Raw genomic sequence first — 19,487 nt, 5'->3', positions numbered from 1 at the left:
GAGACAGAGGGATGGGAAGAGAAGCAGTATGACTTGCCACTAGTTGTAAACGATGAGAGAGAAGCAGTATGACTTGCCACTAGTTGTAAATGATGAGGGAGAGGGATGGGAAGAGAAGCAGTATGACTTGCCACTAGTTGTAAACGATGAGAGAGAAGCAGTATGACTTGCCACTAGTTGTAAACGATGAGACAGAGGGATGGGAAGAGAAGCAGTATGACTTGCCACTAGTTGTAAACGATGAGACAGAGGGATAGGAAGAGAAGCAGTATGACTTGCCACTAGTTGTAAACGATGAGAGAGAAGCAGTATGACTTGCCACTAGTTGTAAACGATGAGACAGAGGGATGGGAAGAGAAGCAGTATGACTTGCCATTAGTTGTAAACGATGAGACAGAGGGATGGGAAGAGAAGCAGTATGACTTGCCACTAGTTGTAAACGATGAGAGAGACAGAGGGATGGGAAGAGAAGCAGTATGACTTGCCACTTGTTGTAAACGATGAGACAGAAGCAGTATGACTTGCCACTAGTTGTAAACGATGAGACAGAAGCAGTATGACTTGCCACTAGTTGTAAACGATGAGACAGAGGGATGGGAAGAGAAGCAGTATGACTTGCCACTAGTTGTAAACGATGAGACAGAAGCAGTATGACTTGCCACTAGTTGTAAACGATGAGACAGAGGGATGGGAAGAGAAGCAGTATGACTTGCCACTAGTTGTAAACGATGAGACAGACAGAGGGATGGGAAGAGAAGCAGTATGACTTGCCACTAGTTGTAAACGATGAGGGATGGGAAGAGAAGCAGTATGACTTGCCACTAGTTGTAAACGATGAGAGAGAAGCAGTATGACTTGCCACTAGTTGTAAACGATGAGAGAGAAGCAGTATGACTTGCCACTAGTTGTAAATGATGAGACAGAGGGATGGGAAGAGAAGCAGTATGACTTGCCAATAGTTGTAAACAATGAGAGAGGGGATGGGAAGAGAAGCAGTATGACTTGCCACTAGTTGTAAACGATGAGAGAGAAGCAGTATGACTTGCCACTAGTTGTAAACGATGAGAGAGAAGCAGTATGACTTGCCACTAGTTGTAAACGATGAGACAGAGGGATGGGAAGAGAAGCAGTATGACTTGCCACTAGTTGTAAACGATGAGACAGAGGGATGGGAAGAGAAGCAGTATGACTTGCCACTAGTTGTAAACGATGAGAGAGAGAGATAGGAAGAGAAGCAGTATGACTTGCCACTAGTTGTAAACGATGAGAGAGAGGGATGGGAAGAGAAGCAGTATGACTTGCCACTAGTTGTAAATGATGAGAGAGAAGCAGTATGACTTGCCACTAGTTGTAAACGATGAGACAGAGGGATGGGAAGAGAAGCAGTATGACTTGCCACTAGTTGTAAACGATGAGAGAGAAGCAGTATGACTTGCCACTAGTTGTAAACGATGAGCCAGAGGGATGGGAAGAGAAGCAGTATGACTTGCCACTAGTTGTAAACGATGAGACAGAGGGATAGGAAGAGAAGCAGTATGACTTGCCACTAGTTGTAAACGATGAGAGGGAAGCAGTATGACTTGCCACTAGTTGTAAACGATGAGACAGAGGGATGGGAAGAGAAGCAGTATGACTTGCTACTAGTTGTAAACGATGAGACAGAGGGATGGGAAGAGAAGCAGTACGACTTGCCACTAGTTGTAAACGATAAGACAGAGGGATGGGAAGAGAAGCAGTATGACTTGCCACTAGTTGTAAACGATGAGAGAGAAGCAGTATGACTTGCCACTAGTTGTAAACGATGTGACAGAGGGATGGGAAGAGAAGCAGTATGACTTGCCACTAGTTGTAAATGATGAGGGAGAGGGATGGGAAGAGAAGCAGTATGACTTGCCACTAGTTGTAAACGATAAGACAGAGGGATGGGAAGAGAAGCAGTATGACTTGCCACTAGTTGTAAACGATGAGAGAGAAGCAGTATGACTTGCCACTAGTTGTAAACGATGAGACAGAGGGATGGGAAGAGAAGCAGTATGACTTGCCACTAGTTGTAAATGATGAGGGAGAGGGATGGGAAGAGAAGCAGTATGACTTGCCACTAGTTGTAAACGATGAGAGAGAAGCAGTATGACTTGCCACTAGTTGTAAACGATGAGACAGAGGGATGGGAAGAGAAGCAGTATGACTTGCCACTAGTTGTAAATGATGAGACAGAGGGATGGGAAGAGAAGCAGTATGACTTGCCACTAGTTGTAAACGATGAGAGAGAAGCAGTATGACTTGCCACTAGTTGTAAACGATGAGCCAGAGGGATGGGAAGAGAAGCAGTATGACTTGCCACTAGTTGTAAACGATGAGACAGAGGGATAGGAAGAGAAGCAGTATGACTTGCCACTAGTTGTAAACGATGAGAGAGAAGCAGTATGACTTGCCACTAGTTGTAAATGATGAGACAGAGGGATGGGAAGAGAAGCAGTATGACTTGCCACTAGTTGTAAACGATGAGACAGAGGGATGGGAAGAGAAGCAGTATGACTTGCCACTAGTTGTAAACGATGAGAGAGAGAGATGGGAAGAGAAGCAGTATGACTTGCCACTAGTTGTAAACGATGAGAGAGAAGCAGTATGACTTGCCACTAGTTGTAAACGATGAGAGAGAGGGATGGGAAGAGAAGCAGTATGACTTGCCACTAGTTGTAAACGATGAGAGAGAAGCAGTATGACTTGCCACTAGTTGTAAATGATGAGACAGAGGGATGGGAAGAGAAGCAGTATGACTTGCCACTAGTTGTAAACGATGAGACAGAGGGATAGGAAGAGAAGCAGTATGACTTGCCACTAGTTGTAAACGATGAGAGAGAAGCAGTATGACTTGCCACTAGTTGTAAACGATGAGACAGAGGGATGGGAAGAGAAGCAGTATGACTTGCTACTAGTTGTAAACGATGAGACAGAGGGATGGGAAGAGAAGCAGTATGACTTGCCACTAGTTGTAAACGATGAGAGAGAAGCAGTATGACTTGCCACTAGTTGTAAACGATGAGACAGAGGGATGGGAAGAGAAGCAGTATGACTTGCTACTAGTTGTAAACGATGAGACAGAGGGATGGGAAGAGAAGCAGTATGACTTGCCACTAGTTGTAAACGATGAGAGAGAAGCAGTATGACTTGCTACTAGTTGTAAACGATGAGAGAGAAGCAGTATGACTTGCCACTAGTTGTAAACGATGAGACAGAGGGATGGGAAGAGAAGCAGTATGACTTGCCACTAGTTGTAAACGATGAGCCAGAGGGATGGGAAGAGAAGCAGTATGACTTGCCACTAGTTGTAAACGATGAGAGAGAAGCAGTATGACTTGCCACTAGTTGTAAACGATGAGAGAGAAGCAGTATGACTTGCCACTAGTTGTAAACGATGAGACAGAGGGATGGGAAGAGAAGCAGTATGACTTGCCACTAGTTGTAAACGATGAGAGAGAGAGATAGGAAGAGAAGCAGTATGACTTGCCACTAGTTGTAAACGATGAGAGAGAAGGATGGGAAAAGAAGCAGTATGACTTGCCACTAGTTGTAAATGATGAGGGAGAGGGATGGGAAGAGAAGCAGTATGACTTGCCACTAGTTGTAAACGATAAGACAGAGGGATGGGAAGAGAAGCAGTATGACTTGCCACTAGTTGTAAACGATGAGAGAGAAGCAGTATGACTTGCCACTAGTTGTAAACGATGAGACAGAGGGATTGGAAGAGAAGCAGTATGACTTGCCACTAGTTGTAAATGATGAGGGAGAGGGATGGGAAGAGAAGCAGTATGACTTGCCACTAGTTGTAAACGATGAGAGAGAAGCAGTATGACTTGCCACTAGTTGTAAACGATGAGACAGAGGGATGGGAAGAGAAGCAGTATGACTTGCCACTAGTTGTAAATGATGAGACAGAGGGATGGGAAGAGAAGCAGTATGACTTGCCACTAGTTGTAAACGATGAGAGAGAAGCAGTATGACTTGCCACTAGTTGTAAACGATGAGCCAGAGGGATGGGAAGAGAAGCAGTATGACTTGCCACTAGTTGTAAACGATGAGACAGAGGGATAGGAAGAGAAGCAGTATGACTTGCCACTAGTTGTAAACGATGAGAGAGAAGCAGTATGACTTGCCACTAGTTGTAAATGATGAGACAGAGGGATGGGAAGAGAAGCAGTATGACTTGCCACTAGTTGTAAACGATGAGACAGAGGGATGGGAAGAGAAGCAGTATGACTTGCCACTAGTTGTAAACGATGAGAGAGAGAGATGGGAAGAGAAGCAGTATGACTTGCCACTAGTTGTAAACGATGAGAGAGAAGCAGTATGACTTGCCACTAGTTGTAAACGATGAGAGAGAGGGATGGGAAGAGAAGCAGTATGACTTGCCACTAGTTGTAAACGATGAGAGAGAAGCAGTATGACTTGCCACTAGTTGTAAATGATGAGACAGAGGGATGGGAAGAGAAGCAGTATGACTTGCCACTAGTTGTAAACGATGAGACAGAGGGATAGGAAGAGAAGCAGTATGACTTGCCACTAGTTGTAAACGATGAGAGAGAAGCAGTATGACTTGCCACTAGTTGTAAACGATGAGACAGAGGGATGGGAAGAGAAGCAGTATGACTTGCTACTAGTTGTAAACGATGAGACAGAGGGATGGGAAGAGAAGCAGTATGACTTGCCACTAGTTGTAAACGATGAGAGAGAAGCAGTATGACTTGCCACTAGTTGTAAACGATGAGACAGAGGGATGGGAAGAGAAGCAGTATGACTTGCTACTAGTTGTAAACGATGAGACAGAGGGATGGGAAGAGAAGCAGTATGACTTGCCACTAGTTGTAAACGATGAGAGAGAAGCAGTATGACTTGCTACTAGTTGTAAACGATGAGAGAGAAGCAGTATGACTTGCCACTAGTTGTAAACGATGAGACAGAGGGATGGGAAGAGAAGCAGTATGACTTGCCACTAGTTGTAAACGATGAGCCAGAGGGATGGGAAGAGAAGCAGTATGACTTGCCACTAGTTGTAAACGATGAGAGAGAAGCAGTATGACTTGCCACTAGTTGTAAACGATGAGAGAGAAGCAGTATGACTTGCCACTAGTTGTAAACGATGAGACAGAGGGATGGGAAGAGAAGCAGTATGACTTGCCACTAGTTGTAAACGATGAGAGAGAGAGATAGGAAGAGAAGCAGTATGACTTGCCACTAGTTGTAAACGATGAGAGAGAAGGATGGGAAAAGAAGCAGTATGACTTGCCACTAGTTGTAAATGATGAGAGAGAAGCAGTATGACTTGCCACTAGTTGTAAACGATGAGACAGAGGGATGGGAATAGAAGCAGTATGACTTGCCACTAGTTGTAAACGATGAGAGAGAAGCAGTATGACTTGCCACTAGTTGTAAACGATGAGCCAGAGGGATGGGAAGAGAAGCAGTATGACTTGCCACTAGTTGTAAACGATGAGACAGAGGGATAGTAAGAGAAGCAGTATGACTTGCCACTAGTTGTAAACGATGAGAGAGAAGCAGTATGACTTGCCACTAGTTGTAAATGATGAGACAGAGGGATGGGAAGAGAAGCAGTATGACTTGCCACTAGTTGTAAACGATGAGACAGAGGGATGGGAAGAGAAGCAGTATGACTTGCTACTAGTTGTAAACGATGAGACAGAGGGATGGGAAGAGAAGCAGTACGACTTGCCACTAGTTGTAAACGATAAGACAGAGGGATGGGAAGAGAAGCAGTATGACTTGCCACTAGTTGTAAACGATGAGAGAGAAGCAGTATGACTTGCCACTAGTTGTAAACGATGAGACAGAGGGATGGGAAGAGAAGCAGTATGACTTGCCACTAGTTGTAAATGATGAGGGAGAGGGATGGGAAGAGAAGCAGTATGACTTGCCACTAGTTGTAAACGATGAGAGAGAAGCAGTATGACTTGCCACTAGTTGTAAACGATGAGCCAGAGGGATGGGAAGAGAAGCAGTATGACTTGCCACTAGTTGTAAACGATGAGACAGAGGGATAGGAAGAGAAGCAGTATGACTTGCCACTAGTTGTAAACGATGAGAGAGAAGCAGTATGACTTGCCACTAGTTGTAAATGATGAGACAGAGGGATGGGAAGAGAAGCAGTATGACTTGCCACTAGTTGTAAACGATGAGACAGAGGGATGGGAAGAGAAGCAGTATGACTTGCCACTAGTTGTAAACGATGAGAGAGAGAGATGGGAAGAGAAGCAGTATGACTTGCCACTAGTTGTAAACGATGAGAGAGAAGCAGTATGACTTGCCACTAGTTGTAAACGATGAGAGAGAGGGATGGGAAGAGAAGCAGTATGACTTGCCACTAGTTGTAAACGATGAGAGAGAAGCAGTATGACTTGCCACTAGTTGTAAATGATGAGACAGAGGGATGGGAAGAGAAGCAGTATGACTTGCCACTAGTTGTAAACGATGAGACAGAGGGATAGGAAGAGAAGCAGTATGACTTGCCACTAGTTGTAAACGATGAGAGAGAAGCAGTATGACTTGCCACTAGTTGTAAACGATGAGACAGAGGGATGGGAAGAGAAGCAGTATGACTTGCTACTAGTTGTAAACGATGAGACAGAGGGATGGGAAGAGAAGCAGTATGACTTGCCACTAGTTGTAAACGATGAGAGAGAAGCAGTATGACTTGCCACTAGTTGTAAACGATGAGACAGAGGGATGGGAAGAGAAGCAGTATGACTTGCTACTAGTTGTAAATGATGAGACAGAGGGATGGGAAGAGAAGCAGTATGACTTGCCACTAGTTGTAAACGATGAGAGAGAAGCAGTATGACTTGCCACTAGTTGTAAACGATGAGAGAGAAGCAGTATGACTTGCCACTAGTTGTAAACGATGAGACAGAGGGATGGGAAGAGAAGCAGTATGACTTGCCACTAGTTGTAAACGATGAGCCAGAGGGATGGGAAGAGAAGCAGTATGACTTGCCACTAGTTGTAAACGATGAGAGAGAAGCAGTATGACTTGCCACTAGTTGTAAACGATGAGAGAGAAGCAGTATGACTTGCCACTAGTTGTAAACGATGAGACAGAGGGATGGGAAGAGAAGCAGTATGACTTGCCAATAGTTGTAAACGATGAGACAGAGGGATGGGAAGAGAAGCAGTATGACTTGCCACTAGTTGTAAACGATGAGACAGAGGGATGGGAAGAGAAGCAGCATGACTTGCCACTAGTTGTAAACGATGAGACAGAAGCAGTATGACTTGCCACTAGTTGTAAACGATGAGACAGAAGCTGTATGACTTGCCACTAGTTGTAAACGATGAGACAGAGGGATGGGAAGAGAAGCAGTATGACTTGCCACTAGTTGTAAACGATGAGACAGAGGGATGGGAAGAGAAGCAGTATGACTTGCCACTAGTTGTAAACGATGAGAGAGAAGCAGTATGACTTGCCACTAGTTGTAAACGATGAGACAGAGGGATGGGAAGAGAAGCAGTATGACTTGCCACTAGTTGTAAACGATGAGACAGAAGCTGTATGACTTGCCACTAGTTGTAAACGATGAGAGAGAAGCAGTATGACTTGCCACTAGTTGTAAACGATGAGAGAGAAGCAGTATGACTTGCCACTAGTTGTAAACGATGAGAGAGAAGCAGTATGACTTGCCACTAGTTGTAAACGATGAGAGAGAAGCAGTATGACTTGCCACTAGTTGTAAACGATGAGAGAGAAGCAGTATGACTTGCCACTAGTTGTAAACGATGAGACAGAGGGATGGGAAGAGAAGCAGTATGACTTGCCACTAGTTGTAAACGATGAGACAGAGGGATGGGAAGAGAAGCAGTATGACTTGCCACTAGTTGTAAACGATGAGACAGAGGGATGGGAAGAGAAGCAGTATGACTTGCCACTAGTTGTAAACGATGAGAGAGAAGCAGTATGACTTGCCACTAGTTGTAAACGATGAGAGAGAAGCAGTATGACTTGCCACTAGTTGTAAACGATGAGACAGAGGGATGGGAAGAGAAGCAGTATGACTTGCCACTAGTTGTAAACGATGAGACAGAGGGATGGGAAGAGAAGCAGTATGACTTGCCACTAGTTGTAAACGATGAGACAGAGGGATGGGAAGAGAAGCAGTATGACTTGCCACTAGTTGTAAACGATGAGAGAGAAGCAGTATGACTTGCCACTAGTTGTAAACGATGAGAGAGAAGCAGTATGACTTGCCACTAGTTGTAAACGATGAGACAGAGGGATGGGAAGAGAAGCAGTATGACTTGCCACTAGTTGTAAACGATGAGACAGAGGGATGGGAAGGGAAGCAGTATGACTTGCCACTAGTTGTAAACGATGAGAGAGAGAGATAGGAAGAGAAGCAGTATGACTTGCCACTAGTTGTAAACGATGAGACAGAGGGATGGGAAGAGAAGCAGTATGACTTGCCACTAGTTGTAAACGATGAGACAGAGGGATGGGAAGAGAAGCAGTATGACTTGCCACTAGTTGTAAACGATGAGACAGAGGGATGGGAAGAGAAGCAGTATGACTTGCCACTAGTTGTAAACGATGAGACAGAGGGATGGGAAGAGAAGCTGTATGACTTGCCACTAGTTGTAAACGATGAGAGATAAGCTGTATGACTTGCCACTAGTTGTAAACGATGAGAGAGAAGCTGTATGCTCCTTTACCTTCCTGTGTTCTCTCTCTCACTGTGTGTTATTCTGACCACCAGGGACAGGCCTCTGCAAAACGACAAAGAAAATTTAAAAAGGTACTGATGGCCGAGAAATCACTCTGTCAAATCCTGAAAAGAAAATGGTGTTTGATGTTGTGAATCACTGTGGGGAAGAATGAAGGTGTTTGCTAAACAAACGTGTAAATATCTTTCTGCTGACAAAGTTAGATGTTGTTTTCCTCTGGTGGTCAGCTGTCTTCTGTTACCATGACTCTTTCTAACTGACAAGGGATTGGACAGACAGCAGGGAACTGTTGCACAGGCTTATGGGTAATGTAGTCCTACAGGGTTAGTGGGTTTAACCAGTGTTTTTTTGTGTGTGTTTTTTTTGTACCTTTCTCATCAGGACATTGTGCCAGTGGTCTACCACCTGATCCCTGCACCTAACAAGACCAAGAACGGAGGGAAGGAGAAGGAGGGAGAGAAGGAGGGAGCGAAGGAGAAGGATGTGAAGGAGGAATTTGAAGAGGCCCTCAGAGACCTGAAGATTCAATGGATGACAAAGTCAGTCTCTCTCTCTGGGTCTCTCTACCTGCTGTCAGTCTCTCTGTCTGTCTGGGTCTTTCTACCTGCTGTCAGTCTCTCTGTCTGGGTCTCTCTACCTGCTGTCAGTCTCTCTCTGTCTGTTTGGGTCTCTCTACCTGCTGTCAGTCTCTCTCTGTCTCTCTGGGTCTCTCTACCTGCTGTCAGTCTCTCTCTCTGGGTCTCTCTACCTGCTGTCAGTCTCTCTGTCTGTTTGGGTCTTTCTACCTGCTGTCAGTCTCTCTGTCTGTTTGGGTCTTTCTACCTGCTGTCAGTCTCTCTCTCTGTCTGTTTGGGTCTTTCTACCTGCTGTCAGTCTCTCTCTCTGTCTGTTTGGGTCTCTCTACCTGCTGTCAGTCTCTCTGTCTGTCTGTTTGGGTCTCTCTACCTGCTGTCAGTCTCTCTCTCTGTCTGTTTGGGTCTTTCTACCTGCTGTCAGTCTCTCTGTCTGTCTGTTTGGGTCTTTCTACCTGCTGTCAGTCTCTCTCTCTGTCTGTTTGGGTCTCTCTACCTGCTGTCAGTCTCTCTCTCTCTCTCTGTCTGTTTGGGTCTCTCTACCTGCTGTCAGTCTCTCTCTCTCTCTCTCTCTCTCTCTCTCTCTGGGTCTCTCTACCTGCTGTCAGTCTCTCTCTGTCTGTTTGGGTCTCTCTACCTGCTGTCAGTCTCTCTCTTTCTCTCTGTCTGTTTGGGTCTTTCTACCTGCTGTCAGTCTCTCTCTGTCTGTTTGGGTCTCTCTACCTGCTGTCAGTCTCTCTCTCTGTTTGGGTCTCTCTACCTGCTGTCAGTCTCTCTGTCTGTTTGGGTCTTTCTACCTGCTCTCAGTCTCTCTCTCTCTCTGTCTGTTTGGGTCTCTCTACCGGCTGTCAGTCTCTCTCTCTCTGTCTCTCTGTCTGTTTGGGTCTCTCTACCTGCTGTCAGTCTCTCTCTCTCTCTGTCTGTCTGGGTCTCTCTACCTGTTGTCAGTCTCTCTCTGTCTGCTTGGGTCTTTCTACCTGTTGTCAGTCTCTCTCTGTCTGTTTGGGTCTCTCTACCTGCTGTCAGTCTCTCTCTCTGTTTGGGTCTCTCTACCTGCTGTCAGTCTCTCTGTCTGTTTGGGTCTTTCTACCTGCTCTCAGTCTCTCTCTCTCTCTGTCTGTTTGGGTCTCTCTACCGGCTGTCAGTCTCTCTCTCTCTGTCTCTCTGTCTGTTTGGGTCTCTCTACCTGCTGTCAGTCTCTCTTTCTCTCTGTCTGTTTGGGTCTCTCTACCTGCTGTCAGTCTCTCTCTCTCTGTCTCTCTGTCTGTTTGGGTCTTTCTACCTGCTGTCAGTCTCTCTTTCTCTCTGTCTGTTTGGGTCTTTCTACCTGCTGTCAGTCTCTCTGTCTGCTTGGGTCTTTCTACCTGCTGTCAGTCTCTCTCTGTCTGCTTGGGTCTTTCTACCTGCTGTCAGTCTCTCTGTCTCTCTGTTCTGTGGTCTGGGGGAACATGAATCATCATGTTAAATTAGGAGGCTGCAGAACAAAGCAACAAGGATTGTTTTTAAAGGTGGAGATCTGGTTCCTCTGTTTGTAGTTATGAGTAAATGTTCTTGGTTGGTCATCAATCAACAAGATAATTGGAGAATTAAAAATGTATTTTAATGTTTAAGGACTAAAAGAGACCCAAATAAAATCTCCCGCTCTCCATCTCATCTCTCTTCCTCATCTCTCTCTTCCTCATCTCTCTCTCCGCTCTCTCTCTCTCTCCGCTCTCTCTCTCTCCGCTCTCTCTCTCTCCGCTCTCTCTCTCTCCGCTCTCTCTCTCTCCGCTCTCTCTCTCTTCCTCATCTCTCTTCCTCATCTCTCTTCCTCATCTCTCTTCCTCATCTCTCTTCCTCATCTCTCTTCCTCATCTCTCTCTCTCTCCGCTCTCTCTCTCTCTCTCCCTCTCTCTTCCTCATCTCTCTCTTCCTCATCTCTCTCTCCCTCTCTCTTCCTCATCTCTCTCTTCCTCATCTCTCTCTTCCTCATCTCTCTCTTCCTCATCTCTCTCTTCCTCATCTCTCTCTTCCTCATCTCTCTCTTCCTCTTCTCTCTCTCCCTCCCTTCCCTCTCTCCCTCCCTTCCCTCTCTCCCTCCCTTCCCTCTCTCCCTCCCTTCCCTCTCTTCCTCTCCACTCTCTTCCTCATCTCTCTTCCTCATCTCTCTTCCTCATCTCTCTTCCTCATCTCTCCCTCCCGCTCTCTCTTCCTCATCTCTCTTCCTCATCTCTCTTCCTCATCTCTCTTCCTCATCTCTCTCTTCCTCATCTCTCTCTTCCTCATCTCTCCCTTCCTCCTCTCTCTCTCCCTCCCTCGTCTCTCTCTCCGCTCTTCCTCATCTCTCTCTTCCTCATCTCTCTCTTCCTCATCTCTCTCTTCCTCATCTCTCTCTCCCGCTCTCTTCCTCCCTTCCCTCTCTCTCTCTCCGCTCTTCCTCCCTCCTCTCTCTCTCTCCCCTCCAGGTTAGACACCAGCTCCCTGTATGATGAACTGAAGGAGAACTTCTCTTCTTACCTGCCACTACATGTTCAGAGGCTGCACCAGCTCGACTCTGAGAAGGTACACACACTATCTGCTGTTGATTAGTCGTGTCTAACCCTGATCTCTCTCTCTGCTGTTGATTAGTCGTGTCTAACCCTGATCTCTCTCTCTGCTGTTGATTAGTCGCGTCTAACCCTGATCTCTCTCTCTGCTGTCGATTAGTCGTGTCTAACCCTGATCTCTCTCTCTCTCTCTGCTGTTGATTAGTCGCGTCTAACCCTGATCTCTCTCTCTGCTGTCGATTAGTCGTGTCTAACCCTGATCTCTCTCTCTGCTGTCGATTAGTCGTGTCTAACCCTGATCTCTCTGCTGTCGATTAGTCGTGTCTAACCCTGATCTCTCTCTCTCTCTCTGCTGTTGATTAGTCGTGTCTAACCCTGATCTCTCTCTCTGCTGTTGATTAGTCGCGTCTAACCCTGATCTCTCTCTCTGCTGTTGATTAGTCACGTCTAACCCTGATCTCTCTCTCTGCTGTTGATTAGTCGCGTCTAACCCTGATCTCTCTCTCTGCTGTTGATTAGTCATGTCTAACCCTGATCTCTCTCTCTGCTGTTGATTAGTCGCGTCTAACCCTGATCTCTCTCTCTGCTGTTGATTAGTCGCGTCTAACCCTGATCTCTCTCTCTGCTGTTGATTAGTCGTGTCTAACCCTGATCTCTCTCTGCTGTTGATTAGTCGTGTCTAACCCTGATCTCTCTCTATAGGAGCGTATGAAGCGCCTGGCTGATATCGTAACGGCCTCTGACCTGGTTCTGTCTCAGATCGACCAGACGGCCCTGGCGGTCTACCTCACCATAAAGACCGACCCTCGCCCTGACGCTGCCACAATCAAGAGGTACACCACTAAGTGTTAGCCTGGGTCCCAAACAGCACCCTATTCCCTATATAGTGCACTACTTTAGACCAGGGCCCTATGGAACCCTATTCCCTATATAGTGCACTACTTTAGACCAGGGCCCTATATAGTGCACTACTTTAGACCAGGGCCCTATGGAACCCTATTCCCTATATAGTGCACTACTTTAGACCAGAGCCCTATAGAACCCTATTCCCTATATAGTGTACTACTTTAGACCAGAGCCCTATAGAACCCTATTCCCTATATAGTGCACTACTTTAGACCAGAGCCCAATAGAACCCTATTCCCTATATAGTGCACTACTTTAGACCAGTACCCTATAGAACCCTATTCCCTATATAGTGTACTACTTTAGACCAGGGCCCTATAGAACCCTATTCCCTATATAGTGCACTACTTTAGACCAGGGCCCTATAGAACCCTATTCCCTATATAGTGTACTACTTTAGACCAGGGCCCTATAGAACCCTATTCCCTATATAGTGCACTACTTTAGACCAGGGCCCTATAGAACCCTATTCCCTATATAGTGCACTACTTTAGACCAGGGCCCTATAGAACCCTATTCCCTATATAGTGTACTACTTTAGACCAGGGCCTTATAGAACCCTATTCCCTATATAGTGCACTACTTTAGACCAGAGCCCTATAGAACCTTATTCCCTATATAGTGCACTACTTTAGACCAGGGCCCTATAGAACCCTATTCCCTATATAGTGCACTACTTTAGACCAGAGCCCAATAGAACCCTATTCCCTATATAGTGCACTACTTTAGACCAGGGCCCTATAGAACCCTATTCCCTATATAGTGCACTACTTTAGACCAGGGCCCTATAGAACCCTATTCCCTATATAGTGCACTACTTTAGACCAGAGCCCAATAGAACCCTATTCCCTATATAGTGCACTACTTTAGACCAGGGCCCTATAGCACCCTATTCCCTATATAGTGCACTACTTTAGACCAGGGCCCTATAGAACCCTATTCCCTATATAGTGCACTACTTTAGACCAGGGCCCTATAGAACCCTATTCCCTATATATAGTGCACTACTTTAGACCTGGGCCCTATGGGAATAGGGTGCCATTTAGGACGAACTCTTAGACAGTCAGGTCACAACAGCTCCGTCTGGGTTTTTATATCCGTTAACCACTTCCTTTTACCTCCGTTTCTAATTGGATAGAGAATTTTGTAATGTGATTTGATATATGAAATGAAACTTCCTGTTTCTTCCTGCAGTGACATGGAGAAGCAGAAATGTTACCTGCTGGATGCTCTGTGTAGGAAGGGCTGTGCTCTGGCTGACCTGGAACTCTTACCTGCTACGCCCCAGGACGGGGACGGGGCTGGGGACGGGGACGGGGCCGGGGACGGGGACGGGGACGGGGCCGGGGCTGGGGAGGAGGAGGTGACCAGCTCTGACGACGCCCGACAGGACAGGTCCAAAGCCTTGACCGACACCTTCTGGGAGCTGCAGAAGTGGGTGGAATTAACCGACTCTAAGGTGAGGAGAACAGCTGTTTCCTTGTTTTTTGGGGTTTTTTTCCGGCTTACGACACAACTTGCAGTGGATGATAATATGTCAACTGTAACTTACATATGAATCATCCGTCTCAATCTTTCTCCCAATTTTGATGGTTTGATTCCCTTCTAGGTGTTGACGTTCTCCTACAAACATGCGCTAGTGAACAAGATGTACGGCAGAGCCCTGAAATATGCCTCCAAGATCGTAGAAGACAAACCCAGTAGAGAGAACTTAAAGAACTGCATTCAGGTCAGAAACAGCCTCAACTACTTCCTGTTTTACAGCCTCAGCCTCAACTACCTGATACATCTACTTCCTGTTTTACAGCCTCAGCCTCAACTACCTGATACATCTACTTCCTGTTTTACAGCCTCCGCACAACTACCTGGTTCATCTACTTCCTGTTAGACATGTTTTACAGCCTCAGTCCAACTACCTGATACATCTACTTCCTGTTTTACAGCCTCAGCCTCAACTACCTGATACATCTACTTCCTGTTTTACAGCCTCAGCCTCAACTACCTGATACATCTACTTCCTGTTTTACAGCCTCCGCACAACTACCTGATACATCTACTTCCTGTTTTACAGCCTCCGCACAACTACCTGATACATCTACTTCCTGTTTTACAGCCTCAGCCTCAACTACCTGATACATCTACTTCCTGTTTTACAGCCTCAGCCTCAACTACCTGATACATCTACTTCCTGTTTTACAGCCTCCGCACAACTACCTGATACATCTACTTCCTGTTTTACAGCCTCAGTCCAACTACCTGATACATCTACTTCCTGTTTTACAGCCTCCGTCCAACTACCTGATACATCTACTTCCTGTTTTACAGCCTCCGCACAACTCCCTGATACATCTACTTCCTGTTTTACAGCCTCAGTCCAACTACCTGATACATCTACTTCCTGTTAGACATGTTTTACAGCCTCAGTCCAACTACCTGGTACATCTACTTCCTGTTTTACAGCCTCAGTCCAACTACCTGGTACATCTACTTCCTGTTTTACAGCCTCAGTCCAACTACCTGACGCATCTACTTCCTGTTAGACATGTTTTACAGCCTCAGTCCAACTACCTGACGCATCTACTTCCTGTTAGACTAGCAGTGTTTAATGTGTCTGTAACATTTGAACAAAGACCCTAAATCTCAGAGACGTTAAGATAGCAGTCTTTCTGTAGACTGTCTACTTCCTGTATTGTGACATCCTGTCCTGTGTGTTTTCAGGTAATGCGGTCCCTGGGCTGGATGCACTGTGCCACTTTCACAGAGAACTGGCTGCCAATCATGTACCCTGCCGACTACACTCCCTTCTAGACGTTCTGTTCACGCACACGCACACGCACACACACACACACACACACACGCACACACACACACACACACACACACACACACGCACACACACACACACACGCACACACACACACACACGCACACATCTGAAAACAGTCAGTGTTTTTTTTTTAACCAAGTCTTGACTGAATGCCTCGGAACAAGGTGGTCGATTTAGAGAAGATTTCAATCCAGACACGTTTCAGAGCTTCTTGTTAAAATAAAAACTCCACTGTCGTTCAGTTGTAGATAGAAAGATGATGAACTGAACGGATTGTTTCCTCTTCATCTCTTGACATTTCTATTCAACGTTCTGAATGTTTAACCCTCCTGAATGAACCCTGTAGACATGCATCATAATAACACATTTATAAACATGCAATATAATTATTATTCTCCTGGATGGATTTTAAATGTCTTTTACAGTAAACAAAGGCTTTTTCTTTGATCATTTTGAGTCGATGTCAAATTTAACCCCCCCTTTTTTTTTTTTTGTGTCAGTCCATTATTCGTGTGTGTGTGTGTGTGTGTGTGTGTGTGTGTGTGTGTGTGTGTGTGTGTGTCCTCTCTTTGGAATCCCTGGAAAGGGACTCTCTCATTCCACAGTGATCCTGTCCTTGGTTTTGTTTCAACACTTTCACCCCTCCCTCCCTCCCTCCCTCCCTCCCTCCCTCCCTCCCTCCCTCCCTCCCTCCCTCCCTCCCTCCCCTCCCTCCCTCCCTCCCTCCCTCCCTGCCTGCCTCCCTCCCTGCCTGCCTCCCTCCCTCCCTGCCTCCCTGCCTCCCTCCCTCCCTGCCTCCCTCCCTCCCTCCCTCCCTGCCTGCCTCCCTCCCTGCCTGCCTCCCTCCCTGCCTGCCTCCCTCCCTGCCTCCCTGCCTCCCTCCCTCCCTCCCTCCCTCCCTGCCTCCCTCCCTCCCTCCCTGCCTCCCTCCCTCCCTCCCCTCCCTGCCTCCCTCCCTGCCTCCCTGCCTCCCTCCCTGCCTCCCTGCCTCCCTCCCTCCCTGCCTGCCTCCCTCCCTGCCTGCCTCCCTCCCTCCCTGCCTGCCTCCCTGCCTCCCTGCCTCCCTCCCTCCCTGCCTCCCTGCCTCCCTCCCTCCCTGCCTCCCTCCCTCCCTCCCTCCCTGCCTCCCTCCCTCCCTCCCTGCCTGCCTCCCTCCCTCCCTCCCTGCCTGCCTCCCTCCCTGCCTCCCTCCCTCCCTGCCTCCCTCCCTGCCTCCCTCACTCCCTCCCTCCCTCCCTGCCTCCCTCCCTCCCTGCCTCCCTCCTTTCTCTGTACTGTAAATAAAGCATTTGAGGGTTTTTAGTTACGGTCTGAAGTTCAGGGGTTCATCTGTCTCATTCTGTCTTCTCGTTGCCAATGATAGTCTCCTAATGGCCTTAACTTCATAATCAACCACAGGTCGCGCCGTCCACCACTGACTCCAGATCGATCACAACAACCTCTCATATATCTCTCTGGGTGTGGCTCAAACACCACCCTATTCCCTATATAGTGCACTTCTTTTGACTAGAGCCTCCTTATGTGGGTTTCATAGGGCTGTGGTTGAAAGCAGTGCACTATGTAGGGAATAGGTTAACATTTGGGAGGCCATCCTATCTGTTCTCTCTGTTGGGTGTCAAAAGACCTTTCAGATATTATTAATGGATGTATTGTATTTATATTACAACTAAAAAAAACCTTAGGCAATTAACGACAATATTTAACAGAATGTTAAGATTTTAAGGAAATGTACTTTTTAGTATTATTTTATAACCATATTCTTCCTGGGCGACATATGGAAAGTACCAACCTGCAGTTTTGTTATCACAGTAACTGTAATGGAATTAATAAAAAGATTTGGAAGAGTAAATGTTTTGAGTGTAATTACCAGATCCACCAGTCGACTACTTATATCCATAACCCATTATATATTTCACCATAGAAACTGGAACAAGACAGTAAAATGCATATATTTTAATATCAATCCAAACTTTCCAAGTAGATTTTTTTTAAAGAAAAGGGGAAACTGAAGCATTACATCGTGGAACCAACTTTGAGCTTTTTTTTGGGGGGGGGGGGGTCTGTGTTGTACGTGGGACATATTTGGGAGACGGACCGTCGCTAGGCAACAGTCCCGAAACGCGATTGAGAGAACAAAGGATTCCTGAAACTTCAAGTAAGCAACGTTTTACTAACTAGTTAGTTGAATCAGTTTATTAAAGTGAAACTAATGAATTAAAACACAATATAGACCAACGAAGCGACTCAGTCTTATTTCTCTTAACAACGACAGGGGAGGTGCACCGTTCCTGGAGGTACTGCAATACCAGGTCGATGCGTGGAGTGGACGGAGCAAGCCCCTATTCCATCTCCCTGTTCCAAAAATCAATTTAATATATGGTCCCCAGATAGGGGACGTATCAGATATTAAACTGATAAGAACAGATACTACACTTGATCTTAGCCAAAAGGCCGAGAAGCGATACCCGCAATGCTTTCGGGAGGAAGTCGCCGTTCTCCGACACGTCAAATTCGATTATGGTTACACCAAAAAATGAGCTCGGTATGTTTTTTTTTATTTTCCATTTAAAAAAAAGATAATGCTTTAAATAAATGTTGTCAATGGATTGGGTGTTGATCAAAGTCAGGAATAACTACGTTTCACTGTTATAAAGTTACACTTTGGTCGGTTATAAAGTCACGTGGTCATCTGCCCTCCACCCTCCAATCAGAAACGAGAGAAAGCGTTGTTAAATTAATACCAGATCAACAGCTAAATTGGAATAATAATATATTACGGGTGGTGGTGGGGGGACAATATGGAGATAATAATATTGACATAACATTTGATCTTGTATTAAATATATCTGGTATCGTTGCTGCTACAACCGAACTGAAGTAATTGTCCACCTTGTGGCGCCAGAGATCCACCGACCGTCGCTGTTTCCTTCCTGTCCTGTAGTTCAGCAAACTGCATCTCATGTTCAACCACTTGACTTCAATACGTCGTCAACGAAAATAATGTGAACAATAAAAAAAATAGCCTGTCTTTTTTTTGTATCTGTCTGTAGAGCCTTGTATGATCAGGCCATTGTGAGGAGGTCTTCATAAAGTGTCCCTCCTAAATTACTAGATGCCAAACTTCAAAGATGTCCACAGCACTGGACTGCAGTGAGAGAGCCAGGCCTACAGTACGGCCTAAGGACTGGCTTATGGTCCTGGCTGCCTGAATGTTTCCTCCACATAATAAACTAACAAACACAGCACTGGACTGCAGTGAGAGAGCCAGGCCTACAGTACGGCCTAAGGAGCGGGCCTGGCTTATGGTCCTGGCTGCCTGAATGTTTCCTCCACATAACAAACACAGCACTGGACTGCAGTGAGAGAGCCAGGCCTACAGTACGGCCTAAGGAGCGGGCCTGGCTTATGGTCCTGGCTGCCTGAATGTTTCCTCCACATAACAAACACAGCACTGGACTGCAGTGAGAGAGCCAGGCCTACAGTACGGCCTAAGGAGCGGGCCTGGCTTATGGTCCTGGCTGCCTGAATGTTTCCTCCACATAACAAACACAGCACTGGACTGCAGTGAGAGAGCCAGGCCTACAGTACGGCCTACGGAGCGGGCCTGGCTTATGGTCCTGGCTGCCTGAATGTTTCCTCCACATAACAAACTAACAAACACAGCACTGGACTGCAGTGAGAGAGCCAGGCCTACAGTATGGCCTAAGGACTGGCTTATGGTCCTTACTGCCTGAATGTTTCCTCCACATAACAAACTAACAAACACAGCACTGGACTGCAGTGAGAGAGCCAGGCCTACAGTACGGCCTACGGAGCGGGCCTGGCTTATGGTCCTGGCTGCCTGAATGTTTCCTCCACATAACAAACACAGCACTGGACTGCAGTGAGAGAGCCAGGCCTACAGTACGGCCTACGGAGCGGGCCTGGCTT

General features: G+C 46.4%; 1 protein-coding gene and 1 non-coding gene across 2 annotated transcripts in view; one reads left to right on the top strand and one right to left on the bottom strand.

The window, feature by feature from the left end:
- Nucleotides 1-16,004, top strand: part of LOC145861331 (tripeptidyl-peptidase 2) — a 46,243-nt gene extending 30,239 nt beyond the window's left edge. Inside the window, exons 12-18 of the mRNA XM_082963320.1 lie at nucleotides 8,693-8,798; nucleotides 9,109-9,266; nucleotides 11,744-11,840; nucleotides 12,527-12,657; nucleotides 13,925-14,189; nucleotides 14,340-14,459; nucleotides 15,449-16,004. Of these exons, the coding sequence (XP_082819446.1) occupies nucleotides 8,693-8,798; nucleotides 9,109-9,266; nucleotides 11,744-11,840; nucleotides 12,527-12,657; nucleotides 13,925-14,189; nucleotides 14,340-14,459; nucleotides 15,449-15,538 (967 nt within the window). The 3' untranslated portion in view covers nucleotides 15,539-16,004. The remainder of the gene's footprint in view (nucleotides 1-8,692; nucleotides 8,799-9,108; nucleotides 9,267-11,743; nucleotides 11,841-12,526; nucleotides 12,658-13,924; nucleotides 14,190-14,339; nucleotides 14,460-15,448) is intronic.
- A 1,825-nt stretch (nucleotides 16,005-17,829) lies between these two features.
- On the bottom strand, nucleotides 17,830-18,020 carry LOC145861474 (U2 spliceosomal RNA). Its single transcript, XR_014381289.1, has one exon. It is a non-coding gene; the product is annotated as a U2 spliceosomal RNA (small nuclear RNA).
- Nucleotides 18,021-19,487: the final 1,467 nt, after the last annotated feature.

The sequence above is a fragment of the Salmo salar genome, chromosome 17, assembly GCF_965601325.2.
Source record: "Salmo salar chromosome 17, fSalSal1, whole genome shotgun sequence".
Lineage (NCBI taxonomy): Eukaryota > Metazoa > Chordata > Actinopteri > Salmoniformes > Salmonidae > Salmo > Salmo salar.
This window is presented reverse-complemented; position numbering and strand designations above follow the sequence as displayed.